This window comes from Parasteatoda tepidariorum, chromosome 2 (assembly GCF_982258835.1).
Source record: "Parasteatoda tepidariorum strain Cologne lab strain chromosome 2, Ptep-v5.0, whole genome shotgun sequence".
Lineage (NCBI taxonomy): Eukaryota > Metazoa > Arthropoda > Arachnida > Araneae > Theridiidae > Parasteatoda > Parasteatoda tepidariorum.
In genome coordinates, this window is record NC_141756.1 from 60,811,145 (window position 1) to 60,838,954 (window position 27,810).

At 27.5% G+C, this 27,810-nt stretch overlaps 1 protein-coding gene across 5 annotated transcripts in view; it reads left to right on the plus strand.

Moving 5' to 3' along the window:
* Positions 1 to 22,593, plus strand: part of LOC107453350 (ATP-dependent translocase ABCB1) — a 71,728-nt gene extending 49,135 nt beyond the window's left edge. For 4 of the 5 annotated variants that reach the window (XM_071177577.2, XM_071177579.2, XM_071177580.2 and 1 more), the window contains exons 13-26: positions 2,008 to 2,169; positions 2,253 to 2,489; positions 3,763 to 3,927; positions 5,286 to 5,387; positions 6,074 to 6,151; positions 6,233 to 6,316; positions 6,852 to 7,055; positions 8,782 to 8,882; positions 11,312 to 11,452; positions 12,022 to 12,178; positions 14,490 to 14,687; positions 17,519 to 17,725; positions 18,655 to 18,801; positions 20,021 to 22,593. In XM_071177577.2, coding sequence (XP_071033678.2) covers positions 2,008 to 2,169; positions 2,253 to 2,489; positions 3,763 to 3,927; positions 5,286 to 5,387; positions 6,074 to 6,151; positions 6,233 to 6,316; positions 6,852 to 7,055; positions 8,782 to 8,882; positions 11,312 to 11,452; positions 12,022 to 12,178; positions 14,490 to 14,687; positions 17,519 to 17,725; positions 18,655 to 18,801; positions 20,021 to 20,221 — 2,184 coding nt within the window. In that variant the 3' untranslated portion in view covers positions 20,222 to 22,593. The remainder of the gene's footprint in view (positions 1 to 2,007; positions 2,170 to 2,252; positions 2,490 to 3,762; positions 3,928 to 5,285; positions 5,388 to 6,073; positions 6,152 to 6,232; positions 6,317 to 6,851; positions 7,056 to 8,781; positions 8,883 to 11,311; positions 11,453 to 12,021; positions 12,179 to 14,489; positions 14,688 to 17,518; positions 17,726 to 18,654; positions 18,802 to 20,020) is intronic. The other variant, XR_011636155.2, reaches the window with a different exon arrangement.
* The last annotated feature ends 5,217 nt before the right edge of the window (positions 22,594 to 27,810 follow it).

Genomic DNA, 27,810 nt, shown 5'->3' on the forward strand with positions numbered 1-27,810 from the left:
TTATTTTCTTAATTCCCTCCATTAAAATGAATTACAAACTTTCTCTTTTTAATACTTTCAGGCATTATTAAATATTTTGTAGGAAAACAGCAAGAAATGTGCATTATTTACAAAGAAAGTTCCTTTTGAATTGATAGTTTATCTCAATATTTATTTGATTTATTTTTCGTGTAAATATTTTATTGTATTATTGATTATTTTGAATGTAATTTTATTTGGATGAAAAGAATTCATTGATTTGTTTGGTTGATATATATTAAGGAAAATTGATAACGGTTCACATTTTACTATTTATTATCATAGTTCAACCTGATTTAATTTTATCACAAGTTCATTTTTAAGTTCCTTAAAAATTAATTGTCTTTTACATAAAATTCAATAAAAATATAATGCAAAAAAACAATAAAACTATGACTCAAAGTTTTTAATAATGTTAGAAAGGCATTAATATTGTTATATTCATTATATTAATTTCATTAAGATAATGTAAACCATTATTTAACATTTCCTGGTATTTCCACTTTTATTCATCATAAAAACTGACTAGAGAAAAAAATATGGAAACAATATTGAGAAATTAAGCAAAAGTTTTAGATTTTTTTTCATTAAATGCATGGACGATAGTCGTGAAATAACTTTTTGTAAACTAAATGTTTTTTTGCGCTATTATTGCAATGACAACCAAATCAAAGTTTAAAGTTTAGCATCTTTTCACCAACAATTTATTAATAAATCGTTATGATTTTAAAAATAATCATGTATGTGTACTTTTTAAGACTATTAAAATTTAAATTATTTCTGTTTAGCTATTGCAAACATATTATATTTAGAAATTTCGAAAGAATATTTAACAATGTATTAACCTGTAGCAATTCAATAAGTGTATTTGTAAGTCAATCTAATGAATTATTTAAACGATTTTTTCTTTATTTAAATAATTTCCGAGATTAATCAGTTGTTATGTTTTACCAATTTGTCATCAAATTTTGGTGTGTTTTTAGACTGAATTAATAAATGCATAAATATGTTTTTTTATTTATTAGAAATTTGTATATCCATTATTATTATAAATTATGTATCAATATGTAAAAGCATTCCGAAACAGCTCAGAGGGGTGTGGATGTTAATGACAACGTGACCCCTTTTTTTCATGACAGGAGATGATTGTAATAATGTGGCCTGCATAGCTCATATGCCTTCATTTACTTCTCGGACAGGCCCATCGATTTGAAGCTGGATGGGCTTTAAGCCTCTGCTGAGGATTGGATTCCAGTTCTTCACTATGATAGTTCAGTGTCTTAGTATTAATATGCCCAATGTTCAAACCTCAGATATAAGTGTGATTAGCAAAGGAATAATTTATGTGTTAAATATTTTTTTTTATTTATTAGATATTTTCTCAATACAGTAATAAATAAATTAACAAAATTATTTTGAGTAATAATGAAACGTCACGCTGAAAAGCATTAAACGTATTTTGCAACAAAAAAAAGGAAAAATACATTCTGATTTATAATTTCTCATTAATAGGATCCACTAGTTTTTGTGATTTTGCAGCTATTAAGTAAAACTGAATCATGAAGTTTTACCAATTAATTTCATGTCCATAATAATAATTTCATGTCCATTAATTTCATGTCACTAATCGGAATAAAATGCCAAAGGGAAATTACAAACTATCTCAAAACCGGATTATTTGTCGTATGACGTGCAAAAGCTTTTCTCGTTATTTATATTGGTTAGTAAAACTTGGATAGCTATAAAATTATAATAAATAAATGAAAATTTTCAAAACCTACTTTATTTATCTTAAATATAACTTTAGCATAAGATTTTGTTTCGAATTACATATGTTTGTAAATAACTTCTTCATACAGGCAGTTATCACTTCATTCTTATTTTTATCAAGTGTTCTTAAAATAAACAGATTACTAGAGACCTTCTGTCAGATTATAAACGTTTCTTTGCATTTGTATATATTCTTCATAAAATACTTTTCAATTTCAGGCTCGCAAAGGTAGAACAACAATTGTTGTTGCACACAGGCTTTCAACGATTAGAACAGCAGATAAAATTGTTGTTTTATCAGAAGGAAATGTAAAAGAGACTGGTACACATGACGAATTAATGAAAAGAAAAGGTCTTTATTATGATTTAGTTGTTACACAGGTAGAAAGATTTCAAATTAATAGACTTTTTACCAATACATAATGCAGGTGTACTCAATTGCTGTGTAAATTTTCTTTTTTAAGACTAGTAATGCAGAAGAGGAAGAAGAAGAGGATGACGATCTACCGCTCATTGAAGACAGAGCCCGTGCTTTAAGTATATCATCAGATACTAGTCTTCAAAGACGTCTTTCTTCGGCCAGCATTCCAAGACCAGGCATGCATCGACAAATATCAAGTGGCATTGATCGCCAAATATCAGTAGTAAGTGGATATGGTCGCCAAATTTCTGCCTACAGTGCTGAAAAAGAAGGATCAGTGGTAAGAAGATAGAAAAAATTTGCTCAATTTCACATGCTTTAAACTTTTATTATCTATGTAATTGAAACTAAAGCTGTGTAGTCGAAATTCGATGACAATTTTTTCGGGATCAGAGTCGAGAACAGTTGCTCGACTTTGATTACAATTAGTTAAAAGTTAGGTTCCGTATTAAAGGTATATCTATTTAGGGGTTTAGCAAAATGAAAAAAAAACTAATATGGTCTAAATTTTTCGAATCAATATAGGAAAAGGTGTTAGTAAAAATAACAAATATATAAAGTTTTATTTATCGATTTATCGATCGATCGAAATTAATATGATACATAGCCTTGTCTTTCTCTTCAGTTTTTTTTTTAAAGTTTCGATAACGTTTTTCTTTAACTTGCTATTTTCGTTTGACATGAAAGCACCGCAATGGGGAAAGTACGTCTTAGCTCAGAACTCCACAAAGAGATGGCAGCACTATTCATTCGTGAGGTCACTTCCCCAATTTAGACATAAATCTGAAGGGGAAGGAAATTTCTTCAAGATCATTGTATACATGTTACTGCTCAGAGACCGACTACAGGACATTTGATTCCACAGATTTTACGAGCACCTGTATCGCATGTACTCGATAGGTCTAAATGGAGTCAAGGATCGAACCCCAGTTCCTCTAGATTGGTTTCCGATTCTCTAACCACAGAGATACCACGGCCCGTATATTTTTTATTATCAGAATACAAAGAAAATATGGCCTCTACTATAAACACTCCTTTAGAGAACAAAAATATAATAAAATAAAGCTCAACTAATACTCCCCTTGTAGCAGGGCCACAGGTGCGGTGCAACAATAATTCAGATAAATTGTCGCTACTAGACTGGAATAGCCTGGTCGGTGGGGTGCCGGGCACATGTTCAAGAGTTCGTGGGTTCGGTCCCCACCGTTCGGAGACTCCCGGTGTCGTAAATGGTGACTGATGCACGTTAAATCTGTCGAGTCTCAAAGTCCTCCATGTTCCCATAACAAATCAATACCTCTGGGGGTACTGATCCAGGAGTTTCCTTGTCTTCTGGATTGTTTCAAAATTACAAAGCTGCGGCGTTGAAGATTAGTAGTCATAAACTTAAAAATTGTGTCGGCTGTTCAACGGTGGTCATAAAATAAAATAAAACAAATAGTGAATTATGCAGAAATAGCATATTAATTATGCATCACGTACTTGAAGTACCAATAATTGGTAATATTTACTTATTATGAGTCATGAAATGTTCTATAATTTAATAATTTTAGAAAGCTCAGGACGAGGAGGAAGAGGAGAAAGCTGATCCACCCAAAACTAGATTATTACAAGTTTCAGCACCCGAATGGCCTTTTGCTGTCATTGGAGGACTGGCTGCAATGTGCATGGGCTTGCATATGCCTGCTTTTGGTATCATATTTGGATCTATTTTGGGGGTATGATTACGAATTTATAATTCTGCGATTTTTTATTATTTTTAAAAAAATATGTTCTCTTAAAATAATTTTGTGACTATTTTTTTTTGTTGCATACTCGGAGTTAAAATTGTTTTTACTGTCCATATACTAATATATGAAGTTTAAGGGCGTCGAGACGGTTTGTGAAAAAACGATTTTCAAGTTTTTAAATTTTTCGGGTGTAAGCATACGATTAAAATCGTGAACATAAAAATGCACATGAATCTCAGATGAATTTATTTACGTTCCCTAAAAATTTTAATTATTATTAATTATTTAAAATGTTTGATGTTGAGAGAAAATGAAATTTGGAAATCGAAAATCTGTTTCTTTCCTCAATATTCCTTCTCAATCATTTGTCTTCCCATCATATGCTTTTCTTTGTTTTTTCTGTATGGACTTAGACAGGAACCGTTTCCCTACACCCAGCACGGCACATCTGCACTGTGTGAAAATTCTGGGGAGAGCTATTTTAAACTAAATTTTCTAATATTACAATAATTTTCCAAAACGGTTTTATATTTTGATTGTTCACTGAACTTTTAGAGTTCGTGTGAAGTAGTGTCTGAAAGACTTTAGTGATAGCTGAATACTGTATATAACTGGCTAACCAGTTAACATGAGAGCATTTAGAGAATTTAGAGATGTGTCCAGAGCAGAACAACGCAATATAGTTGATTTTTATTCACAGAACGTGATTGCGACATCTTTTACTCACGTCAGGCAAAGTGCTGACCAAATGTCACAAGACTATTTAATCACCTTTAACTATTTTTTTACAGTAGTTACGAATTCCTAATAAATCATTGCGTTTGACGCAACGGGGTTTAGCAGATACTTAATGCACACCCACCACGAAAACTTTCACATCATTTGATCCAAGCCATTTGTCCTAGAGAATTTTTGCCACAAGCAGCAAACGTTCAACGATAAATTTCCACATTGGAATCACCTTCTGCCTCCAAAAATTCACTACTCTTACTTTAATTATATCTCTGAAAGTTGGCACCTTTAACCGCTCTGTACTATAAACAACAACTATAAAAAAAAATCAAATGTAAAATTTAATGACATTCTGTTACATTTCCTTATCCTATTTTGCAACGTTACGGATGATGTAGTATCATACGTTTGAAAAGTTTTTATATAGTTGTTTTTATTTCAGAATTAATATTTTTATACCACAAAGTTTTCTTTAGTATTAATTCCGCGTTAGAGGCAGCTGTTGATTTGTTAAATTCAGACTTTGATGTATAGCATTATCAAAGAGCTCTCGTAAAGTAGTGCTTGCAATTATTCGCAAAAATATTTTTTTGACAATTTCAATTTTTCTATAGGTTTTAGCTAAACCACCTGATAAAATTACTGATGAAACTAACTTTTGGTGTCTCATCTTTGTAGTATTAGGAATTACATCTTTTATCTGCACTTTTCTACAGGTAATGAAATAAACTTCATTCTTAATGATACATAGTGTACTGTTATATTTCACTTTTTTATTTTTCAATTACTTTGGTGTTCTAATTTAGAATACCAATAAAAAAAATATTTATTGATTTGGAGATATCAGTGAATATTATAGATATAGGGGAATGATATAGGAGACAATGATATATGAGAATCTTTCTCAGAAATTGTGGTCAAATCTAATATTCATGTACAGTGGATGAAATCTACTATTTTTATTCGTTTAATAATTCTTTTATATGAACTCATTGATTCAACCATATTTAATATACTGAAACTAACCACCTTCGAATGTATCTATAAAACTCGTTATATTAATGGATTACTTAAAATCTAATGGATTGTTAACAATTGTTTCTGATGCAATGAAAAAAATATATACTTTAGCTTTCTTATAGTTATCAAACAAATAAAATTAATTACTCTTTTAATACCAATTGCATCTTTCCTATCATCGTAATAAAAAATTAATTACTCTTATTTAATAACCTTTGATTTAATATCTAATGATGTTAAAGCTGAGAAGCATTTATTATATCTTAAAATCTTCACAGTTAGAATGATAAAATAAACAAGCAAACTAATAAATGTGTTATTGTTGCATAGTTACAAGTTTCCATTTATTTCATATTTTACTTACGGTATGACCCATTTTCAGATGTTTATGTTTTCTGTTGCTGGCGAAAAACTAACTTCAAGGTTAAGAAAAATGGTGTTTGCCAACATAATTACTCAGGTTTGTAATTAATATATATTTACTGTTTAAAGCTAAGATTAAAATTCAATTCCCTTAATACAAAGCATTTTTTTTTAATAGGATATGAGTTTCTTCGACAATTCTAAAAACAGTGTTGGTGCTCTTTGTTCTCGCCTGACTTCAGATGCTTCAAAAGTTCAAGGGGTAAATTTATTTGAATTCATTAACAAAAAATTTTAGAAAAATTATTAATTGAAACGAATATTGTCAGTTGGTTATTTAATTCCATACAAAACTGTATTAAAATTTAAAATAATTTCGGTCCACATCCAATGCAAAATTTTAAAATTACTGTCAAATAAGTTTTTTAAGAATTATAAGTCAATTGCTTAAAAATATAAAATCAAATCAAATCTCAAATGTTTTAATGATAGTTAATGGCTTAGAATTTATTGATAATTTATTAAATAATATTGTTAATTATAATTTATTAAATAGAAATATTAATAACAATTTATAAAATAGAAATATCAATAATAATTTATTGGTTGTTTATTACAATTGTAACAGTAATCACATTTTTCACTAAACATAGTGGACGGTATAGTGCTTAACACATCTTCCAAATAGACAAAGGAAAAATGTAACAAAAAATATATACCATTTAATATTCAAATTGCGTGTGCTTTTAAATATTGATTAGCATAAATTCATTTATTAGATATATTGAAACTTTTAGGCTACCGGTGCAAGAATGTCAACCTTATTTCAAGCTCTTTCAACTTTTGTATTTGGAATAATTCTTGCGATGTGGTATGATGCAAGACTTGGTGGTCTTACATTGGCTTTCATGCCTTTCGTTCTCTTGGGTGCTTATTTTGAAGGAATAGTTGTGTCTGGTCAATCAACAAGTGAAAAGGCTGGAACAGAGGCCGCATCAAAGGTAATAATTTTAACAATAAAAATGCATGAAATATTTAAGAAAAACTTTTCACGTGTGTTTTCTTTAAGTATAAATATTGTGCACGATATCTTTTCTGATTCTACGGAAAATATTTGAAATAGATTTCAACTTGAAAAATTCTAAATAATTATTCTTATTTTTTCTGTAACATACTTATTTAACTCTACTTTTTTAAAATCTCACGTTTGCTAATAGTGCATATTTTTAGCATGCTCGTCGATATAGAATCCAGTTTTTGAGGGGAACGAAGTTAAATTACATATTTACAATAGTTCTCTAAATCTTAGACACAAGAAAAAAAATTCTTAAATGTGCTAATTACCAACAAAATTATTATTTATTTTTTTTATCTCTTTCGTGCTTTTAAGTTTAAGCAATTTAAATCGACAGTTCGCAAAAAATTTCGTTATTTGTCAGAAATATTGGGGAATATTTTTATAGATTTTTAATTATTTCGGGAGACATATACTAAAGCCCCACCACCAACGATGCCTATGCATTTTAATAAATTGATTAAGGAAAGTAATTGAATTAAATCGATTGAATAAATTCAAATAATGCTTGAAAGAATAAGTGTATGATACAAGAATAGTTAAACGATATAAATAAATAAATAAACAAATAAAATAAATGAGCAAATCATTGATTATTAGTATAATTGAATATATACATTTTAATATAAAGAAATAAATAATGGAAAAAACGGAAAGAAAGTCGAAAACTTGAATGAATAATTGGAATGTTTAACTTGAGGGAGACCTTAAAAACGTTACTAAAAAAACAAGTTGATGAAATCTTAAGTGTTAAAAATGAATGAATTAAATTTCCTAAACCAATTAATATATGGCAAAGCAAACTCTAAATAAAAATCTTTTTTATTTGAGTTATAAACTGAAAGTTTAAGTCTTCTAAAAAGTAAATTAGTGTCACATGGTTTCCTCTAAAAATTTACTAAATTAGTTCCACTTTAAAATGGATATCATACTCATAGAGATTATTCTAAACGCTATACTATTTCTTTCCTACACTCCTTCTGAATTATTTTGATAAAAAATATATTAATGTTTACTTAAGATAAAATTTTAAATGAAAACCTTAAACCCCGATCATTTGATTTGAAAAAATTTTTAATTAGTGTTATTTTTTATTAATACTTGCCAATCCAAATAGAATTGTACAGATCATGCACAATATGATCAAGGTGTCATAAGTACTAATTCTATATAGATACAAATAAACAAGCAATGTGGCTACAACAAGCTACTTCTACAAATATGCCAAAAGACCCATGAAAAATATATAGAAAATGTAATGCATTTAACTTAATATTTAAAAAAAATATGCAAATTTTCTTGACAATAAAACATATATAGTGGTTTTGTTTCCTTTATTAAATGCACAAATTTGTAACAGATAAATACTATATACGATTTATAAAAAAATCTTACCATGATTTTGTATTCAAGTTTGGAAAACACTGATCAAATCCATTAATTTAATTATGTGTTTAGAATATGTTGTTTTCTCCATTTATTTTGTTAAATATATTCACGCTTCAAACAATTTACGGAAAATAGTTCAGTTTATATCTTAAAATGCTTGTTTAATTAACAAGCATTTTAAATTATGCATACATTTAGAATACATACATTAATTATACATTTAGAAGCATTACTTGACACATGTTTATTTTCTTAATATTTAGGTAGCAATAGAAGCAATAGAAAGCATACGCACTGTTGCATCTCTGCATCAAGAAAAAAACTTCTACCACCAATTCTACTCTGCTCTTCTGAAGCCTCTCAAGTTAGTTTATACCATTAATTGCTGTAGTTATAATCTGTAATAGCTATGAAAGCTTTAAATCTTTTTAAGGAGCGTGAAGCAATTATTAATTTTTTAACTCAAGAACAAATTAAACAGATATTTTTACTGAAGCTAATGTAAATTTCTTTCATCAGATGAGGAAAAATCAATACTACATTTTTATGAAAACTTATGAGATTACGTAAGAGAGATTACGTAAAACGTTTGTTAAATAATATGATGCAAATGAAACGGTGTTATTGTAAAATCATAATGGTAAAGATTTTTTAATAAATTTAATGCATCTCTTTTAATACCTAATTTAAATTTTAAATTGAGTTTTTTTATTAATTCTTTTCTAGTTTTTTTTTTTAAAAAAGTCGGAGATTTCTTAAGGGGAGTCGGTGGGGCATATATCAATAATGCTGAAACTGATCTTTTTCGTTGTACCTTTACTAAAAAATTACTTATATCGCCTCGAAATTTTTTGGGGATATTTGATATTATATCAGTTATATACTATTATAATGTTTTAGCTTTAACAGAAGACTTTTTGAGTTATGAACGATTTTTGATCAAAAATTATTAACATTTTAAAAATTAAAAGTTCTTAGTTAATAATTTTTTAATAAAATTTCGACCAAAGATATGTCTTAACTGTTACCACAGTGTAAACATGTATATGCAAGTATTTTCTGAAAAAACTAAAGCAATATCTTGTTTAGATTATTGGTTTTAGCATTATTGGTATTTGCTCTATCCACTCCCCTTAAAGCGGTACAAACATTTAATTTCTGTTAAAGTTAATAAATAAAAAAAATTCTAGGGGTTCCCAATTTATTTTGATCCTTTCACTCTTTTCATTTTAGCTAAAAGGTCACGTCCACTTTCAAAACCTAAAACATAAAGATACTACTATACAAATATTTAATCAGATTTTATTATTTCTTAACACGTTTTAAAAATTCGACAACAATGGCATGAAAAATTTTAATATACCAATCCTTTCATAGTTTCCTTAAACAGACTAGTTCTTGAAATGGAATAACTAAATATTGATAGAATTGCTAGAAGGGAAAAAAGGTATTCATATAGTAGACCAGTGTAGTATTTGTCACATTTCGTTTAACAGGATGCCTGTGTTTGTTTTTTCCTTACTAATTTTCGGTATGCTGCTAATGCTGGCCACTTTCGAATTTCTATTTACTTCTTTGAGTTGTCATCATTTGTAATGCAATTGAGACTTTAGACTCTTAAAGATAAGTTGACACAGAGGGAAACAATGATCCGAAAGCACTTAGAAAGATTTGCAAATTAGAGAACAGTGGTTTACAGTGGTCAGTTTTTAATTAAAGAAATTAATCTTGTAAAACATCATGAACTTTTCCCAATAACAAATTAAATGGGTTATTAATTAAATTGAACTTTTCACCATTTCTTTATCACAGAGATTTCGTGAAAGCATTGCCTAAATTTGCCTTCTGATGATACAAAGGGTTTTGCAGTAGAAATTAAACATAGAATGAAGAACAGAGAACGAAGAATATACTCAATCCTCACTGGTTGGAAACCATTGAAATAATATTCGAATTTCGTACTTTATGCTGTTTTCATCGAAATGTAATCTGGCTTTGACGCAAGAAAAAAAATTGTTGTGGCACAGAACAAATTTTCATGACTTTTAAGAATCATATGTCCTTACCACAGTTTATATATTATTTTTAGATTGTTGTATTTGTCGCATATCGAATTCTTTTCTTTAAACTTATAATACCTAAAAGCAGGGGTCTGTTTGGAAGAAATTTGGGTCCGCTAACGGACCCTTCACAAAATATCTTTTCATAAAAACGGACCCTTCACAAGATATTTTAACTTAGAAACGGACCCTTCACGAAATAATTTATCTTTTAATCGGACCCTTCACAAATTTGTTTATCTTAATTATTGTTTTCTTAATGGAATAAACCCTTTCCAGGAAGGGGGGGGGGAGATAGACAAATGTAAACGAACTAAATTTTGTCTTCAGCAGAAGCTTCTTCCTTTATTTGTCCGAAATGAATATTCTGCAGCTACTTAAAAGAAAAATTAATTTGTGAAGGGTCCGTTTTTAAGTTAAAATATTTTGTGAAGGGTCCTTTTTTATGAGATGATATTTTGCGAATGGTCCGTTAACGGACCCAAATTTCTTCTAAACAGACCCCTGAGAACGGATCCTATTTGCCCAAATTCACAAAAGCGGACCCTGGTTGAAAGAATGTGACTTAACGTTCATTTTATATTCACAAATTACTAGTAATTTTTTCACAATTTTACAAAAACGGTCCTTTCACAAAATGTCTGGACAGACCCCTGCTAAAAGTTAATAACAGTTCAGCACGCTTCGAATAATAAGTAAATAAACATAAGTTTATCATTTTCATTATTTTTAGAAATTCGCGAAAGATGGCTCACATAAGAGGACTTATTTATGGCTTTGCCCAAGGACTGAACCCCTTTTCGTATGCTGCTGTCTTGTATTATGGATCAATACTAGTTGCCGATCAAGAGATGAAATATGAGGACCTTTTAAAGTAAGATATTTTCAATACATTCGATTTCAGGAAAATACTGTTGAAGTGATTTAACGAAATAAATTTTGTTAAAGTTAGAAATAAAGTTTAGAGAACTAAAATACTTGTATTCAATCAATTATTACTTCAATATTTAATGCCCATTTATTTATTTATTTAAATATTTATTTATTTGAAAATACTAGGTGTTTATCCACTAAGCCATTAGTTTTCTAGCTTCCCAGTATTTTTGTACAACAGAGTTAAAAGAATACAATGCCTTGCATGTGTTCTTATTTATTTAAATATTATGATAGCCTTAGCTATATATATAAAGAAATATATAGTTTGCACATACTAATATAATCAGCGCATGAATATAATAAGGATCTATTTAAGAATTTCGATTGGATAGTTTCTGGTTCCGACACTGAGGAAGATTGTTGTTCATATATTAGTATGTTTATTTTTTTGCTATTACTTATACTTTATTCACATTCTTTTGATTTATTCATACGTTGCACAAAGTATACCTATTCTTCATTTGGATATTATTTGACTGGTTTTAATTTATTTTCTTATAAAAACAGGGTTCTTGAAGGAGTTTTAATTGGAATGATGATGGTTGGACAGGCTATTGCAATTGCTCCTGACTACAATAAAGCTAAATTGGCCGCTGTCAGAATATTTAAACTTCTTGATATAGTTCCTAGTATAGATCCTCTGTCTCCACAGGGAAAAATTCTGGTATGTCATTTAATAATTTTTTTACTGAAACTCTTGAAATCATATCTTATTTCGAAAAATTTCAGAATGATAACTATCCCATATAACTGAAAAAATTATAACTGGCATTTTTCCATAAATATATAATCAAAACTTATTATTGTTCTGCAAAAAAATAAAACTGTAAATTCGGGTACATCATAATTAACATCATTATACATCATAACGTCATCATACATCATACATCATGGGTACATCACAAATGAGAATTCCAGAGCAATTCATGTCCTGAAGCGTCATCGTGCATCTCAATTTATGTAGGCGTGCGTCTCTATTTATGTAAATGTGCATTTGAAATTGTACTTTTAATTATCTTCAATATCTTAAATTATGTTAATTTTACGTATTTCAGTAATTATTGTAAAAAAATTTATAAAATATAGCTTATCTTAAGTAATTTTAATAATTTGGAGACTAACTTATCAAGCTCAACAAATTGGTCGCCATATATATCAGATTACGATAGAGCAGCAGCTGAATGCAATTTTGGAGTATAATTACTGAAAAATTTCAAAATGCGAAAATTTAAAAAAAATTTAAGTGCCGTTTCAAACTCGTCTGAACTCAAGTTTAATACAGGGGAGGTCCTCTTAGCTGTGTACGTTGATATTTCCAGGCATAGATTGGTTTATTCTCAAACCTTATAAGGGGCCCTAGATCTTCAAGTTTTAAACTTATGTGCAGAATAATCCCGTTTAAGGATGCAACGTTAAAACTATATACTTTTTTTCAAGAAAAAGAAAGAAAAGAAAACAGTTTTTTTTAAAAATAAATACCGTTATTTAATAGCCACATTTTATAAATTTTTTTATGAACAAAAAATATTTTTCGCGTACAAGCATTAAAATTCAGAATTTTTCAATTAACATCTGTTTTTCTTCTTTGGATGAGGGAAAATACGGATTACTTAAAAAATTAGTGAATTAATAAAAAAAATTTATTAATTTGGGGGTGACACTTGGAGTACCTTTCTTGTTAGTATATATCCTTTAAAATGTCGGAAGTTAAGTATATAGCAACTCTAGCTTGATGGAACAACTTCAATACAACTCTAAAATCAATAACTATTTTAGTTGTTTTTATCATCTCCATTATAAGAGTTTTAATGCAAATTTCGAAATAATAGTTGAAATGAATTTTATTTAAACGCATTTTTTTTCACTTCTGCAAAAATAAATCATTTCTTTTTATCTCTCATTATTAGATTTAAATGTGTGTTATTATTGGATTTATCTTTATGAATCTTACTATAAATGTTTTGATTATATTTTAAAATCAGAATATTTTTGAGGTTTTTATACCGATAATTGTGGTTTACTAAAAAATTAACGTTTTATAATAAAAAAACATAATTTCCTTAATCTAAAAATTATAGAAACTATGCGCGAAATGATTGTCTCATAAAGCAGTGTGCTTCTAATTCATATAATGTACTCTATAAAAAATTAATGTTTTAGAACAATGTCCGATAAAAAAAATCACATCTATATCAATCTAAAGCATGAATGTATTTTAAACGCCTAAAAGGAAAGATACTCAAAGTTTAACTTAATTATAATGAAATTATTTAGTATTTGCGCTTATATTACGTTGAATTCACCAAAGTAATAGGAAGTTTGTTCATTTTCATAAAAAACATTTATTATTCGTATTCGTGGCTGGGTGGCGCAGTTGGTTTGTCGTCGGCCTTCCGAGCCCAAGTTTGCGGATTCGATCCCCGACCCAGACACCGGATTTTCGGGATGCAGAAAATCCTCAGCGGCCATGTCGTATGATTATGCGGCATGTAAAAGATCCCTATAGTGCCTTATAGGCTCTTGGCATTTCCGGCAAAATTAAATTCCTAGTGCACTTTAGCATCCAAATAGAGTCTCGGTGCTGCCATCTAGTGTGGCAGAAACTAGACGTTCAAATTGACATGACCAGCGGTATCTCACCCATTGTGGTGGTCCTGAAAGAGTGGATATCACCTCTGGAGAACGCACTAGGTCTGCTTATCGGCAAGGCCCATTGTGCAGCTCATTGGAAATAATTCGTATTCAACATTGTATTTTTGCCACTAAATACAGAGACTGCATCATTTTCAGTGTACAGAAAAGAATTGAACACAAAGATTCAATATGATTGATGTGTGAGAATTTGAATACATTCCTCTTAATTCTGTGTAAGGAAAAAAAATATCGTGCAGCAGGACTTAAACGATACAGAAATTCTTATTTTGCTTAAGTATTAATATTGCGTAATTATATACTAAATACCTACTTTATTTTAGAATGAAGTTAGAGGCAACGTTGATTTTCAAAAAGTGTACTTCAACTATCCAAGTCGATCTGATGTAAGAATTTTGCGAGGTTTAAATTTAGCCATAGAGCCAGGGAAGACTGTGGCTCTAGTGGGAAGTAGTGGATGCGGTAAAAGTACTTGTGTACAATTGATAGAACGTTTTTACGATCCTTGGCATGGCAATGTGGTAAGTTATCTCATTTTCAGGTAATCTACTGTTTCAAAAATATAATTTCTCTGATTTTTTTTTAACAAAAATGGGAGAAAAAATTTTTGTAATCACTATTTATTCAATTCATTTGTTTTTTCTTTAGTTTGCACAAACATTACAATTGATATGTAATTGGGAATTTTTAACAATACCATATTTTGTATCGTTACGTATTAAGTATATTTTTTACTTTATTATTTAATTGATCAAAATTGTCAAATACTAATGTTTTCCTGAAATTGATCTCTCTGCAAAGAGAAAAATTTTAAATTCTAAGTATTCCTCAACATTCAATAATCAGCTTCAAGAATAGTTTTACTTTGATTTAAAAAGCTCTTTTTTCGGCTATTATTCTAAGAACTTCCCATTAAAGCTGGTGTTTCCAAATTTTCCGATTTTCGATACCCAAATGAGGTTCGAAATTGCCTCACGATACCCAGTAATATACTACTCCAGTATGATATACAATATTTAATGCATGCAGAGAATATATATTTCATACGTTTAATACAATGCATTTAGCAAATGATCTGGTGAACATGGAAACATATTTTATGAAAATTAAAGTTAAAACCAACGCCAGAGATTTAATTGCTATTAATAGGAAGATAATTAGTTGTAATATACAATTTCAATAAGTTATCTATAATAATAATAATTAAACGAAGAATATGGATGTCTGTCTCTCTTTATAACTCTATAACCTTTTATGCTAGTGTTCTGAAATTTAGACAGTAGGTAAAAAAGGGATTTTAGCCTCCGATATTGAAAATCGCTCTAAAATTTTAATTTCATCTTTCAGAACAGACTTTTAAAAAATGGAATTTTCTTATTGATATTCAGTTTGAACCATTGATATAAACAAAACTGCAGAAGATTCTGCCTTTCCAAATTTTTAATTGCTGATAAATAAATTACAGATTAGAGATTAATGGTAGACTTAAAGTCAGTTTCACCTTTCGGCAACCATCTTTTATTACCCCGGTACGCAGCGATTCTACTGCCGTACACTTTTGCCGTATACGGAATCCCTCTCTAAAAGCAAAGTTACAAAAACCTGTTTTCGCTAAAAATTTTAATTTTTTTTTAAAGAAAATGATCATTGTTGTCAACAAGATTCACAAAATCTAGACAGAATAACTGACAAAGACATTACGGTATTTAAACGATTCATTTGGTCATTTTTCCATTCATGTGGTAGCAGTTTACCGGAAATTCCGGTTCTCTAAATTATAATTCTTATTACAACAAATACAAAACTGAAAAATAGAAATGAATGGTTTTTATGCCATGCTCTATGGTATCACTTTAAAATTACGAAATTTTACCACATTTAACAGATTTTAACTCACATTATCAAGCAATATTTTACTGTCAATTTTACCAAAATCAATACTAAAGTGATTTGGTTAAAATTACCGTGCTCTTTGGCCTTCCCGTAGAGCAAGTAATTCGATAAATTTCACACGGATTATAAAAAAACTTCTTAAATTACCGTATTGTATGGTAAATATAATTCTGGTAAAAAAAGACATAAGTCTGGTAATAAAACCAAAATATACGGTACTTAAACTATTCATATAGTTACAATGTGTAACGTTTAACTGGAAATTCCGTTTTTTTTTTAAATTATAGTTTTTATTTAAACACATTTTGTAAAATACAAAACTGAAAATTAAATTTGACCAAATAAATTTTTCTTGCGTTCTAAGCCAACATTTCCTCAATTTTTTTCGGCTACGGAACCCTAAATAATCAACCTTCATTCGGTGGAATATCAACTTAATAAATAAAGTTTAAGTTAATTGTGAACGTTATAACCTATGAAAGACTGTATTCAAAATATTTAATTAGATGAATAAAAATTTCATCATTTTATCATCAATATTTTTAAAATAGGTTTCATATTCGACAATTAAATTTAAAATCCTTGCGCTATATCTAGTTTAGTATGAATTTGTTTCCGATATATGTATATTAGCTGAAAATAAATTAAAGCCGAATTATGGTATACTTCGATATGTAAACTTAAAAGAACTACTATAAACGTTGAAAATGGTTATTATAGAAATATGTTTCTTTATTAATGAATTTATTTTTTTTTCGAAAGGCGAGATGGATAAGACTAATGGAATATTTTATAAATGCCTGCTTTCTTATAATTTGTTAAATTCATTGTTCTTAGAAATATAATATTTTCTTTAAAAAAACATTTCTATTTTAATGGCATTGCACTTAAAATGATTTCATGAAGGCAACTGTAAGATTAAAAAAAAAATGAACTATGGGCTAGATCTAAATATAATCAGAGGTTTCTAAACTTAACAACTGGGTATAAGAATTTCAAAACCTTTTTAACTATTCCACGGAACCCTAAGGTTCCGCGAAGCACCATTTGGGAGTAGCTGCTCTTTCCTATCATGATAAAATAACCAAATTTTGCCAAAAATAATAAATTTTAACTCATATTATAAAATATTATAATTCATATTGTAAATATAACATTTTATTGTTATTTTTACCAAAACCATTACCAAAGCGTTTCGGTAAAAACTGCATGCTTTTTAGTGCTCCCATACAGCCATAAATACGGTAAATTGTGTAAATACGGTAAATACGGCTCAGTGTATTGAGTTATATAATTCCACAAGGAAAAAAATTCATGAATTTTGGGACTCCTGCAAATTTTTTCCGGAGAAGTCTTATACTCCGCGGAACTACTTACACCAAAACTAATATTCCTATCAGAATTATATTCTTGTAATACTATAGATAAAAATATAATGTTTATTCATATTTTAAATTAGATGCTGGATGAAGAAAATGTTTTGGATATAAAAGTGGCTAATCTTCGATCTCACATCGGCCTTGTATCACAAGAACCTGTCTTATTCAGTTATAGTATAGCTGAAAACATAGCATATGGAGACAATTCTAGATCAGTTGAAATGCAAGAAATTATCGAAGCAGCACGTCAAGCCAATATTCATACCTTCATTTCTTCATTGCCCCAGGTGAAAAATAATTTTTTTTTTTTAAATAAATTCAGTTTTGGTAACTATATTACACACACACACTATATTCAGTTTTGGTAACTATATTACACACACACACACACACACATATATATATATATATATATATATATATATATATATATATATATATATATATATATATATATATATATATATATATATATATATATATATATATATATATATATAACAACTTAATACTACTACATTATATTATTAATTTAACATTAAGTATTAGCACTAACATCATTTTTAAAAATTCTTGTTATGATGTTTCCATCGCTATTATGAATTGTTAGCGTGTCAGTACCTATTAAAAGAAAAACTTACTTTAATTTTTTTATCACGTCCGCTACATAAATCGATTGTGCAATCCCGTTTACGGAACATTTCTAAATGGCACTAGTTAAGAAGAACATATGTGATAATTTTATGGGAAATTTTATAGGAATCTATTTATATTATCTCAAAGAATCTAAGATTTATCTAAAATATTGATGTTGAAAATTTTTTCCTTTTAATGTATTTGTAGTTAAGAACATGTTTCTTTTTATAGATGTCCTAAATAGTAATACATAGTTAAAGTTACATACATGTATAAATCATGTGACTTTATCCTTTAATAATGGATGGAGACGATTTTGTTTAATTAATGTAATCAAAATAAGTGAATTATTGTTGTTATTTTAACTCATTTGACTTCATGCTGCACTAAACGCAAATATTTGTTGTATATTGCATGTTATTTTCAATTAAAAGTTTTAACAAGTGCATTGCATACATAAGTACAATTATGAAATACAAAAGATTTAAATAATTTGCTTTTAATATTTACTGAAAATACTTACAAGCTAGTATAAATTGATTATTTAATTTATGTTACTTATTATTTTTGTTGCATTAAGGGCTACGACACTCCAGTTGGTGACAAAGGCACGCAATTAAGTGGTGGCCAGAAGCAGAGAGTGGCTATTGCTCGAGCTCTCTTAAGAAATCCCAAAATATTACTTCTTGATGAAGCAACTTCTGCCCTCGATGCGGAAAGTGAAAAGGTTTGTTAACACTCTCATCAAATAAATACAATATAATTGGTTTAGAACTTTTCATTTTTCCTGTCTTCAAGTTTATTGATTAAGGAAATTCTTTTTCTTTCCTTCAAATCAAATTTATGGAATTAAAATTGTCGAAAAGTGATATGTAAAGGGATCTTTCTAAGAAAACGGTGTTCGAGGGGGTCAAATGGAGGGCATATTCGAGTTCAAGAGGTTACTTTACGTATTAATCAACTGATTGGGTGTCAAAATGAAATTTTTTTCAATGCAAATCTAGAGAAAATGATATCGTGTTAACGTGAAATAAGTGCAATTATAGTGATTTAGAAGAATATTTTTATTTATTTATTTATTTTTCAAAATTTACTGACAATATTTTTTAGTAGAATGTATTTTTTCCTTACATTATTTTTTATAATATGTAGTAATGTTTTTGTTTCTGTATGATGTGAAATATATATGTATGTTATCAGTAGTTTTCTAATAAGAACGTATAAATAAACTCACTTTTTCAGTGACTTCGATGTTAGCTTTTAAACATTTTTGCTGAATTATATTTTTTTAATTACTTCTATATCAACGTATAAATAGACTTTTGTGGTTTGTCCTTATCCCTGTCCTGCAATTTTTACCACAACACCTAGCAATGGGACTGAATTATATTTTTTTGGTTACTCTTGTAATAACTTATAAGCTGAATTTTTTGCTTTGACATTTTCCTTATCGGACAGTTTTCAACAAGATAACTTACGTTGTGACTGAATTATATTGTTTCGTTACTCCTGTACCAATAATCAGACTTTTTTTGTTTGTCCCGATCTCTATCGGGTAATCCTTACCGCTATGCCTAGGCGTTTTGATCCGAATGATCTTGTGCCCGTTTCGTTGTTGATTTCTGTATCAGAATTTGATATTCAACTGATTATCCCAAAACAACGCTTATGAAACTGATTAATGATAATTAAATAAAAAACTATTTAAACTTGGTATAATATGGTATAATATGTGTTTCTAACAACTCATGTAATTCATTTTAGATAATTGATGTAAAAAGTACTCAAAAGCGAATGTGTATAAAAATGCATTTATACATTTATATTATTTATACATTTTAAAATTCAGATAATCGCGAATTAATTAGTTAAGTAAATGTTTCAAACGAAAAATACATTTAGTAAATAATGTGTACATCATACTACAATGATTTATTTTCAAACAGGTTGTTCAAGAAGCCTTAGATAAAGCAAGTAGTGGACGCACATGTCTTATAATTGCCCATAGACTTTCTACAATTCAAAATGCAGATACAATAGTTGTAATTCATAAAGGAAAAATTGTAGAGAAAGGCACCCATCAAGAACTTTTAAATTTAAAAGGACATTATTACAATCTTCACAATACACAGAGTGGTGTACAGTAAGTTAATTGTGGAAAATATTCATCATAATGTGATTTATGTCATCTCATCTTTTTAGTGAAGGCTAATATTAATTGTGTATACCAATGTTCATTCAACTATTTACTGCTTATTTTTTCTTTCTTAGTGATGAAGTATTAGTAAGTTAAAGATATTTATTCTGTAACTCATGTATAGATTAATATCCATAAGTTTTGTGCTCTTTTCACAAACAGATTGCTTACTAAATCTTATTTTCCTCCAAATGCCACTTTTATCTTTAACCATTCACTTGACGCTGCACTTTGTTATGGGCACATACACATTCAATCCTCATTCATTTCAAGAAGTCCAATTACCCTTAGTCTTTTTTTATCTTGTCTAGTCTTTTTTATTCCAATCTATTTATAAAAAATTATAATAACGATTACAAAATATACTTTGAGATTAGAATTATTCTGAGAGACTAGCTCCAAAATGTAATTTTTTAATGAAGTTCTATTAGCAAAATATATTTGCAAATTTGTGCCTGTTTGTTACAAATAGTCGTTGTATTTTTGTATAAGCTAATAGTTATTACTAAAATGTTATTAGCAATTTGCAATAATAAAAGACAATTTATATGCTTGATACAAATTATATTGGTGCTATGTTATGGTGAATGCTTTTGGTGATTTGTTGGTCATATTTATGGCATTTCAAATATTAAATTTACAAATACCAGAACTATTTAAACAAATTAAAAGTGATACCAATCAGTTTTTATGTTAAAAATTGATAAAATATCTGCATGAAGAAGCGTATCTGAAGAAATAAATTACGGAATTTAAGAGTTCTTCGCCAATAAATCATTTGACCATATATACATATTTTGGTTTCTAGGCGCAATAAATTGATACTTACTCTTATATGACTAAAATTTGAAGAGCAAGGTTTTGCTATTTTTTATTTACTTGTTTAATATTTTCTATCAAACAATGTGCAATTATATAATTGATGTTGAATGTATTAAGACTATCGTATTTTTCTTGAAAATATTTTTTAAACAAAAGTAATAATTTAAATATTTGCAATTAAAAAATAAAGATAGATATATTTTATCATTCAAATTTGAACTAAAAACTTTTTAAGCTCTTAAAGATGTATTTAAATGAAAAAAAAAAACAGAAAAAAAGTTTTCTTTTAAGAATTATTATTATGAAAAGTTATTTCATAGAATTATTACACACCAAAGCATTTTTTACTTATATTTTTTTAAGGTACTTACAGCTTTTCATCATTGCAATGTTTGAATTCTCTAAATGGTCGCATGAGTATCATTATATATACAACATTAGTGTCATACCATTTTTATTCAATGTTGTATTAAATAAAACACATTTTTATTTGTTACAACATTTTGCACTTCATTGAATATTGTACTTAATGCAAGTTATTTTTTAGTATTACTAAATGTATTTATATGTCCATAGTTTATTTTAGGAATAAAGTTTTACCTGATTGTGTTGTAAAATATTTATGTTTGAAAAAAAATTGTTGACTGTTATAAGTCACTTTGTGTAACTGAAAATACTTCAGTATTGTATTTTGTAGATTTAAATTAAATATATGTGTTCTAATTACAATATTAAGTATTTATTAAGAAATGGTTATTTCCAGTTTTATATTTTAGCTTGAAAAAATAATTATTTAAACTTTTGTTGTAAATTTAAATTGTAATTATTTTTAAATTAGTATAATTTTGAAATTTTATATAAATTATTTTTTTAAACTATTAAAACTAAATTTTTTACCTTGTTATATAAACGAATTTTTCATAAGCTTAATCTGAAACTCAATAAACATAATTATTATTTCCTCTACTTTTTTAACCGTAGGAGATAAATAACAAAACCTAGCTGATGCAAAAATATCTAAATAAAAAAAAAAAAACTCCTGCTAAAAATATTAAGCTCTATAAGTTTATGATTAAGATTGCAGAAAAAGTATACCTCTGAAAAACATAATTTTTTTAATTCTCCGATCACTTAAGTTTTTTTTTGCTTTCAAGGTCAAATTATAAAACTATTTCGGCAATCAAAATTTCATAATTCTTTTAAATTAAGCATTTATAAGATGTATTCAAATTAAGATTATTCCGTTACATTTGATTTGATTTCTCTTTGATTTTATTTCTTATATGTCTGTACTAAAATTTCATTCTAACTGTGTAGATTGGAGATTTGGTTTCGAATATAAATGAATATGTATAGATACGATTATTTTTGTATAATTTTTCAAATGTTTTATTTTCTGTCGAATGTTAAACAAAACGTGTTATTTTATATAAAATATACAAAATTATTTTTAATATGTTGTTATTGTTCTAATTAATAAAGTTTGAACTATTCGCTAAATCGTGTCTTAACATCTTTTTTGCCATTTACGTTTAAAGGTCATTTAGATTTAATCTTTACCTTTTTTTGTGAAACTATTAGATTCACGAATGAACGTCAATATTGTCTTTTTAAACTTTTTTCTGGGTTAGAATCATTAGAAAACGAATGCAATTGACAGGCGTAAGTTACGTTGAAATGAAAATATAATTCTAGGCAAAAGCTCTGAAAAAAGAGGGACACTGCTCTCATCTTTTGAAACCTCACATTCAATAGTAAAAATAATTATGGAGGTTAAATGTATAAAGTAAGAACCATTTATTTAAAAACCTCCACATAAAATGATTAAAATATGGAAAATAATATTTGATTCTTAATTTAAAATGTTGCGTCTAAAACTTATTCAAGCTGTTGATTTTGGTTTATTAAGTTTAAAAAGTTCACATCAAAACCAATTGTAAGAATATGAGGTAGGAAAGGAGCAAATTAATATTTAAGTAAAAAAAATTTTATTGTTTTTGACGAAATATTAATGATCTTAGTCCTAGTAAACTACGTCTAAAGTTAATAAAAGTGTTTTTCTTTTGTCAGAGGGAAAAACGAAAGCGTTATGAATTTCACATTTTAATCTCTACTAGATTGCAATGCGCCTAATACAGACACGATTTTTTCCTTAAATATTTGTGACCTTTTTTTAAGAAAATTTTTTCCACAATTTTTTTTATTATCTCTAATACTATAAGCATTTTTCAATGGTTTTGTTTATGCAATAAATTGCACATTTTGATAAATTTGTGGACTTAAACATGAATAACAATTTTGGAAGAAGAACTTTTTGTGAAGAAGGATGCATATTGTCATTTAATTTAAAAAAGAGATTTCTTTAATGAGATTGACTCAGCTTTATAAGTCGATTTAAAATAGTTTTTAATTTATCTTAAGTTATAAAATTCGTCAGTTGCAGTTTTGATAAATTCCATGTTCTTATTAGCTTCCTTACTTCACAAGAAAAATATTCATTTCTAGTATTCATCTTTCAAAAAAGTTATTATAAAATGCAAAAGAAATGGAAAGTGAGTCGTGTTGGGCTTTTATATATAATAATTCTTATTTTTGACAACTGTCTTATTTTGCGAGAATTAATATAGTAAAACGAAAATTTTGATATAGGAAATAAATATTTTTTATGAAAATTTAAAATATAAAAATCAATTTTTTTTCCATAAGGATATTGGTTTTCACTAAATCACTCTTCATTGTTACATTTATTTAAAAAAAGATGAATTGTTTGAAAAAGATGATCCTATGCATGTCATTTTTTTCACTGGTTTTAAATTGTAGATTTTCCACCTTTTTTCGCAATGAAAAACAGTATGGTCAAAATTATAAGAGTATGGTAAACTTTATCGAGTTTCTGTCTTTATGGGAACTCTAGAAAGCTCAGTAATTTTCACCGAAGCGCTTTGGTAATGATTTTTGCAAAATGAACAATAAAATGTGATTTTATAATCTGTGATAAAATTTGGTATGTGTGGTAAATTTATCATGATACCTAAGAGCATGGCGTAGAAACCATTTATTCGATTAAAGTTACTTTTTAGTTTTGTATTTTTACTATTATTTTCGGTAAGCCGTTATTAATGAAAAAATTTCCAAATGAATGGTCTAAAAGTCGTTTAGTTTGGTTTTATTAGCCAGAAATCTGATAGGTTTTTTTATTTCCGGAAATGTTGTTATGATACAGTATGGTAATTTTGTTATTAATATGTTATTGTTAATAAAATGTAGAAATGAGACGTTTATTCTAAATGAAGTATCTATATAAAAAGAGAAAGCATTAAACACTCTCAAAGACGAGAGCGGTTTGTACCGTTCACAGATTAGATCCCGTTACTCCAAAACAATCTCTCAAAACAAAACAAAAAACTATAATCGACACTTAGAATCATTTTATAACAAAATTAACCGTTTTACTGAAATGTATAGAATGTGAAATACATTTAATAGTTGTCTCAATCCTGGCTTTGCAGTTTGCAACTGGCGAATAATAATTTAGTTTAAACGAAGAAGTCCTTACTTTACATTTCATTTTGTTTTCTATTTTCTACATATATTTTTTTTTTGTATACTGAATATCGAATTTAAGTGTTAATATTTATATTTCTCTTTGAAATATTAATAATAAGAAAACCAAGCCAATCATCTTTTAAGAACTTTGATTAATTTATATATCATCAATGCCCTTATCATCTAAGTTTAAAATATCGTTGTTAACTGTCTGGCTATTTTCCTTTGCTTTATTATGTTTCGGAGAATGCATGAATGAAGTAAGGAAATAACGATAATATTTAATTGATAAGCGCAAACTTCGTGGTAGGTCCTACATAAATAAATATTTATCCGTGAAAAATCTAAATAAGTAAAAGATCTTAGAAAAAAATCCTGGAACTGCGTTTCTGCCTTAAAAAAGTTTCCTTTTTTTGTGTGGCTTTTTTCGCTTTCAAATTACGCGTTGCTCTTAAAAAAAACTTAAGGAATAATTTTCACCACAGAATTTCAAAAGAATTTCGCTTTTTAACAATCTTTTATATTTTAATGAAATTATAATTTCATTAAAATATTCTGCTTAAAAAAATCTCAGAAATAAAATTTTGGAATTGCGTTGCTGCCTTAAACAAATCTTCCCTTTTTTTGCCCGTTTAATTTTTAAATTACGCGTTAGACAGATTCTGCCTTTAACAAACTAAATGAATACTTTTTTACTGCAGAATTTGCAGTGATTTATAGTTCTCCTCAGGCTTTTCATATATTTTATGCTTTTCATATATTTTTCACTGCCTCAGAAATTTTTTCATTCTTTTTTCTTTTTAACTTATTTTTTTCTTTTTTTTTAACTTTGAAATCACACTTTTACGCGCTACACAGATTCTACACTTAAATAACCAACTGAATATTTTCTCCATAGAATTCGCAGTAAATTAGAAAAAGAATTCGTTTTGGAAATTTTTTTTATATTTTCACAAAATCGAGATTTTCATACAAAATATACTTTAAAATTTCAACGTATTCTTGTATATTTTATTTCTACCCTAAATTATTTTATTCGCATGTTTGTTAAAAGTGTAGATAATGATTAAAGAACGTAAGGTTTGTTGAAATTATATTAAAAAATAGATTTTTTGAAAGCGGCATCGGATTCCATGGTAATCAAAAAAAAATATTTTAAAGAAGAAAAACATCCAATTTGTGGACTGTATTTGCAATTTATTGGGTAAGAAACTATTTCTCTAGACGAAATTGGAAATTAAATAAGAAGTATATTAAAATTTCGAAAAATTTGTTATTTTATTAATATTGGGAAATTATAATTCATTAACCCTTAGACGCAGATGGGATGCCGATGCCGCTTTTACATATTTTCTTTTTTTCCAACGCTATTATTACAAGAAAAATATATTTTGGCTTTTTTTATTTATTAAAACAGTTACTAAAAGATTTGTTAAATTATTGGAATTGTATTTGTTCTAAAACAAAAAACCAAAAAAAAGAAGTAGTTTGAAATTTTTTTTCATTCGTATTCAAAAATTTATCAATAATTGCTTTTGTAAATTAAAAAAATTTCAATGATGAGCAGCTGATTTTCTTGGATCTAAATAACTATAAAATAGAAAAATTATTGATTGGATGCGAAGCGTATTTAAAAGCAGGAGGAAAAAAAAACAACATTGTTCCATCCTGTATTCAATAATCGTAAATTATTGAAATGCTGAATATAATTTTCTTCACTTATTTTGATCTAAATAACTAAAAAATAATGAAAAGAACGAACGAAAAATATGTTTAATAAAAATTATGCGTCCAAGGGTTAATGTCGAGAATCTGGAATACCTAGAAATTAATTAAATGTTTTTATAATATTGATAAATTCTCTGTTTCAATTTATTTTGTGTGAAAGATAATCTTCTTTTATTCTCTTGGAAACAATAAGAGAGATTTTCTCTTATCATGACTGATAAAATTTCACAATAGCGATGAGAAAAAATTTATGTTTCTTTTAATATAAAAGCTTTCCTTCTTAGGTAATTTATCTTTATTAATTTTAAAGTATCCGTCTGGGTTCAAAATTTTTTTTTGAAAACAGTCTTAATTAAAATATTAATTTTATTATTGGTAATCAGGGTCCTAAAAATTATAAACCTGAAGTCAATTCTAAAGTTTCATAAAATAATTTTCTCAAGAAATAAAGCAAATTTTAACTTAGGAACTAAATATTTTTCATGTCATGCTGAGAGCTCTGCAATAAACTGTGATTCATAAATATCAAAATAATTTTTTTTCTAGATCGAAAATATGGGTTTCCTGTGTTTTGAACTAAAATCTTTAAGCAATCCAAATAAACAAACGAGTAAAACTTAATATATTGATCAATATTGATTATTTTTAAGAAAAATTCTAAATATTCTAGCTGAAGACTTGATTAAAGTATTAAATTCTCCCTTAGACTTTAGAATTTAGTTCAAATCGTAGCTAACTTTGTAGAAAATCTAATGAAAAATTTGAATAATTTTATATTAAGCTTTGTTAGTAATGAGTGTTTTTATTTTCTCAAAATCATTAACTTTCTAAAAATGCATTTAAAATGCAAGATAATTCTGATATGCAAGAAAATTCTGGCAACAAAAAAATTAATTATTCAAAAATTAATTTTTAAAGATAAATTATACTTCTCTTAAAAATATAATTTAATCAGATAAAAAATTTTAATTCGTAAATAATAATAAAAAACACCATAATTTTGTTTTGAGGTGTTTATTTGCATTCCAGTCAACACCGTATAAACTGCGTTATGTCAGTCACCGTATAGAAAAACAACTCTAACTTCATTTTTGAAATCAGAAAGCAAAAATTGAAATATCTTTGGCAAGCTAATGAACTTAAATTTAAAAATAGACAATAAAGACACTGTGGCTCAGGAGGTAGAGCATTCGCCTCTCGTATCCCATCGGAAGTTGGTGATGCGAATTTTAGTCCCGGTTTAGTTGGTATAGTCGTCATTCTGGTGACAAAAACCAAATTATACGGTGTTTAAGCCATTTATTTTTCAATTTTTCTGTTCATATGGTGTAAGTTTACCTGAAGTTCTGGTTTTCAAAATTATAGTTCTTATTATCACGCATATAGTAAAAAATGTAAATATTACCGAATAAATGGTTTAATGCCTTGTTTTAAATTATCATA